Source organism: Populus nigra, chromosome 3 (assembly GCF_951802175.1).
Source record: "Populus nigra chromosome 3, ddPopNigr1.1, whole genome shotgun sequence".
NCBI lineage: Eukaryota > Viridiplantae > Streptophyta > Magnoliopsida > Malpighiales > Salicaceae > Populus > Populus nigra.
In genome coordinates this window covers 19,483,768-19,488,612 of record NC_084854.1, presented here as the reverse complement: position 1 = coordinate 19,488,612, position 4,845 = coordinate 19,483,768, and the positions used below count along the sequence as shown (strand labels likewise).

Below are 4,845 nucleotides of genomic sequence, written 5' to 3'. Positions count from 1 at the left end.
TAAAATACAAAACCACATTTTTATTATAAATTTTAAAAATATTATTAAATACAATTATTTTAAGGGACAGAAGCTAAATTAGAAGGAGGAGGAGGCAGAGGCTGATCTTCATCAAGACCAAGTGGGCAACAAGGTAGACCACATGAACCACTGATGTTTGACAATAGCTCCTTGTAAGATCACCTAAGTTAAGTAGTATCGGATCTAAGTTGGGTCATCTCAACACTAAGCAGGGTAGTACAATCGCTTGGACAGCCGGAGATTAGGTGATCAAACCTGATTGCTAGGAACCAATGGTCAATACACTATGGCTCATCCGCATATCATCACTTGTAGTGTTTGAGATACCATAAATCTAATTTATATTGGGTCTACCGAATGATCTAGCCTCCAACTATAAATCTGGATCGAGTTCTGAATGGATTGAAAGATCGTCTTTGTATCTCTTGTAATCGGATGTTAATATTTCCCAAGAAAAAACAATCAGCAAATTTAAAAAAAATAATAACTTCAGAAAACAATTGTTGAAATTCAACTTACCATGAACTTCTGAGCTCAGCTATCAATGAGTCGCTGCACTGCTTTTTAGCGGTCCTTATTTCGCATATGAATTTCAACAAAAAGCTCAATTGATCTTGGATCATGTCCAAGAGAAGTAGCCTGTAAAAAAAGCTATTGTTAGTTAAACATTTTTATATAACACAATAATTTTTTTAAAAAAGTAATAAAATAGAATTTTACAACCCTCTTCACACACAAAATGAATAGAATGGATCTGCTGATGTGTGTGGTAATTGAACCATGAATCTCCCTGTTCGGTTCTTTGCATCTTACTATAATCGCCACATGAAATGCTAAAAAATAATGTAATGGATATAAGCATTTTAGATAGCCTCCGAGACATGTAAAGGTTTGAAATCCCTCTGCACAACAACGTCTTCCCAACCTGGAAGACCTCTTTCTTTTGAATATTTCTTTGATTTTTTTTCACCTCATATTAGAAATCATGCAACCCATATGGTAATAGTAAATTATTGGTTAAGATAATGAAAAATAAATATAACATTTTGAATTTAATCTTACCTAATAGCGTTGTGATTCTCCAACACCCTCCTAGCAAATAACATTGTCAACCTCCTCCCATTAAAAGTTTTCCTTACACGTCAATTTTATAAAATAGTTAGTTCATTAAAATTAAAAAACTGATCAAATTAAAAAAAAATGTTAATATATATACTAACCTTAAATTTTCTAAACCAAGCATCAATCATAAACTTCTATTTAGGATTTTTGAAAATCTGATTCCACTGAAACAAAGGTACTTTCATTCATGATTTAAACATTGATGTTATTGTGTGAAAAGCCTCCATATTTATAAACTTGAAATTTCATTCGATCATAAAAATTAATTATTCAAAAATTATCTATTGTTGTTTATTTTTTAATCATGCAAGAAAGGGAAAAAAAAACTTTCATATTGTGGTCGGGCTTCCACTAAGTAATGTATTTTCCATTATATACATCCTGCTTATAAGACACACTCTTTATGCAAGGCGGCACCGCACTCAATGAGCATGTGTCGAGAAAGAGTGCATATGACTTAAGTGTCTGATCATAATTGGCACCTAGCAACTCATGGTCCTTAGAAGCATTGCTAGAAGAACCAGTAGCGCTCCTATCTATATTACTTAGTATGATATTACAGTTCAATCATCTCTTTTAATTTTCAAAAATAATCAACTTCAAACTCTTTAGAAGTTGATCATATAACATAAACTCATTGAGTATGAAAAACATATCCATTGATGAAATACCTCTTACAAACACTTGACCTTTCTTTCAAAACCCAAACATAGTAAATTTAAACTACCACCAGTATTTTGGTTGTTATTGAAACTATCAAAATTAATTTTGACTTTTTTCTCTTTTTAAAGATTTGATTTTTTATAGCACTATAGTAAAAGCCAGGTCGAACCCAAAGGAAACTATTCTAATTCTTCTTACAATAAATTGAAATAAAAATTGGGGATTAATAAGAAAACTAAAGAAAATTAAACTTTTGAAAATAAAATATAAAAGATAATTTAATGTTTATATGCTCAATTCAAAGAAATTGTTCATTCAATGAATTAGGTTGATCATCGAAGTAAAATAAATATTTTTTTTAATTCAAGAAAATTCTTAAATTTCTTTAAGCAAGGAAGATCGATAAAGATTAAATTAATTAGCAAAAGCCCCTAATTAATTCCTTAATGTCAATTGAATTATGATTGAAAAGCAATTTTTTTATTAAGTGATGAAAGCTTTAAGAGAGAAAAATAATTAAATATTCTAAGTTATTGTTAAAAGGTTTAATAAATTTTACTTATCTTATTCTCTTATGTTAAATCAACCTAATTTATTTATTAATTTTGCCTCCTTTTTATTGAAATTAATAATTACGTATTGAAAATTAAAAAAAGAAAAAGAAAAAGAAGAAGCATACTTACCATATAAACCATTCAAATTACATACCAAATCTATTGTTTTTGGGACAGATGTTTGTCCTGGTGTAGTTAGATTTATTTCACTGTCTTCTCATTGATTGAGAGGAAAATGAACTGTGCCTTGTCTTCACTTGTTACCGACACATACTCGCTCCTTGAAAAAGTAGTTTCTGCTGCTGTGATATCATGAGAAGATTTTGATGTTATTTCTTTCACATCACTTTACTTGAACAACTTGAACTCATTCTTGCCTTTTAATGTAAGTTTGAACTATTTTTCCCAAGATGGTGATTGCCACAATCTGGTTGAAAATAGCCACTCAGATTTGGAATGATAATGGCAGTGCTCAGCAATGCATATGCCAAAATCTTGAGGTTTTTTTTTTTATTATTATTATTATGGATGTTCGGGTCAGCTTATATATGCCTTAATTAATCTCACAGATTTTAAAGTTAGTGATCATATAAGCTTTTAGTGGCTTTAAAATTTATAGAACTCGAATCAATAACTTTCTAAAGAATAAACTCAAAACTTAATCAATTAAAGTTAACCCCTCACGATTAAAATCATGATTCTTTTGTGCATGGTCATCCCTGAAACATTTCTCGTTGTGTGAGGGAAGCGTAACACTTTATTAGGGAATAGAAATTGTGGTACTTTTACAGCAATGCATATGCCAAAATGTATATACTTTTACAGCAATTCCTTACTCTTACAAACTGTACTACTTCATCCAGAATCCCTAACGAAAGTAGCCATTCTCGGCGTGTTTTTTTCCATTACAGATTTAGGGCTGGCCCTATTTAGCTAGGTAGCTTTGCATTCGAAGTAAAAGGTACCATTCATTACATATCTAGCTGGCCATCAATCAATTTTGTACGAGTTCTCGCTATAACCTATAGTTTTCAATATGTTGCTTTTAGAGTCTGCTGAGTGCCATTGCATATAGCGCTCAAATTTTTAGAATTTAGGACTTCAAAGAGTAGTATAATTGGAATTGATGGTTAATGATAAAATTGGCTGATGTGGAGGATAATAATTAGTATTTTTTATTATTAATTTAGCACACTAACAAAAAAATTGAGATAACAACACTTTTTTAAAAAATAAATATTTATACAAGTTTAAATTTATAAAAAATAATATAATCTTAAATCCTCAACCTTATACCTTTATCACCAAAACAACATATGAAGATATTATTCCCAACCATATTGATGATTAAAATATCATCATGTAATCCATAACGTATCAGATAACTTCGGTTAGAAGAGCAGTACCTGAAATGCCAGCAGTGCGATAGACAAGAGCAAAAATCATCCCACCAAAAGACCAAGCAATGCCCTGAATTCCAACCGTTGAATACTTGGTGCGGGATTTTTCCGCCCCCATTACAGTTAGCACTTTGATGTAAAGGAACAAAAAAGTGGCAAGCAGTACCTGAAATGCCAGCAGTGCGATAGACAAGAGCAAAAATCATCCCACCAAAAGACCAAGCAATGCCCTGAATTCCAACCGTTGAACACTTGGTGCGGGTTTTTCCGCCCCCATTACAGTTAGCACTTTGATGTAAAGGAACAAAAAAGTGGCAACAAATTCGGCAATGCCTGCCATGTAAAATGACCATGATGACAATTCCCAGGCTCAAGAAGTGGTGCTGGAGGTGGCTCTGTCTAGTCGTTGACATTTTGGGTTTGAGCAGCTGTTCCTATGGGTGGCCTCTCTCTATACCTATTTTGATCACCCACCCTCACATCTTCTTCTCTCCCCTCCATGTCCACTATATCTTTCACGATTTATGAAAAAAGAATTTGGTCTCACTTGCCTCTTATTACTATTGTTTTAAGCCTTTTTTTATTACAGAAGTTAAGTGTATTTGATCAATTGAGAGGCTCACCAGTTACGAGTAGTGAGAGTGTGGGGTATTTGTAGCTAGCTTGCGTTTGGGACGAATATTGTTTGTCCTGGTGTAGGTGAATTTATTTCATTGTCTTCTCATTAATTGAGAGGACAATGAACTGTGCATTGTCTTCACATGCGACCGATCCATGCTCCTCGAAAAAGTATTTGTAGCTTGAGTTTGGGACAAGTGTTTGTCCTCGTGTTAGTGAGTTTCTTTCATTGTCTTCTCATTGATTGAGAGGAAAATGAACTGTGCATTGTCTTCACTTCGCTGTCCTGTCGTGAAAAGATTTTGATGTCATTTCTTTCCCATGTGTAGCTTTCACTTTACTAGTACAATTCTTCGAAATCATTATTGCCTTTTAATGAAAGTTTGAACCATTAATTTTTCCGAGATAGTGATTGCAACAATTTGGTTGAAAATAGCCGCTCAGATTTGGAATGATAATGGTAGTGC

General features: G+C 32.6%; 1 protein-coding gene across 5 annotated transcripts; it reads right to left on the bottom strand.

Annotated features, from left to right (window-relative positions):
- On the bottom strand, positions 1 to 4,400 carry LOC133689179 (uncharacterized). 5 transcript variants are annotated; one of them, XR_009841269.1, is made up of 5 exons: positions 3,767 to 4,400; positions 2,490 to 2,662; positions 1,084 to 1,155; positions 541 to 660; positions 1 to 445 (listed from the first exon to the last, which is right to left on the bottom strand). XR_009841269.1 is itself a non-coding variant. In XM_062108961.1 (3 exons), coding segments are annotated over exons 1-3 (528 nt in total). In that variant the 5' UTR covers positions 4,174 to 4,400; the 3' UTR covers positions 1 to 444. The 5 variants fall into 5 exon arrangements, 1 of the variants encoding a protein (XP_061964945.1); XR_009841268.1 differs by having other exon boundaries at positions 2,515 to 2,662; XR_009841266.1 differs by having other exon boundaries at positions 1,084 to 2,662.
- Positions 4,401 to 4,845: the final 445 nt, after the last annotated feature.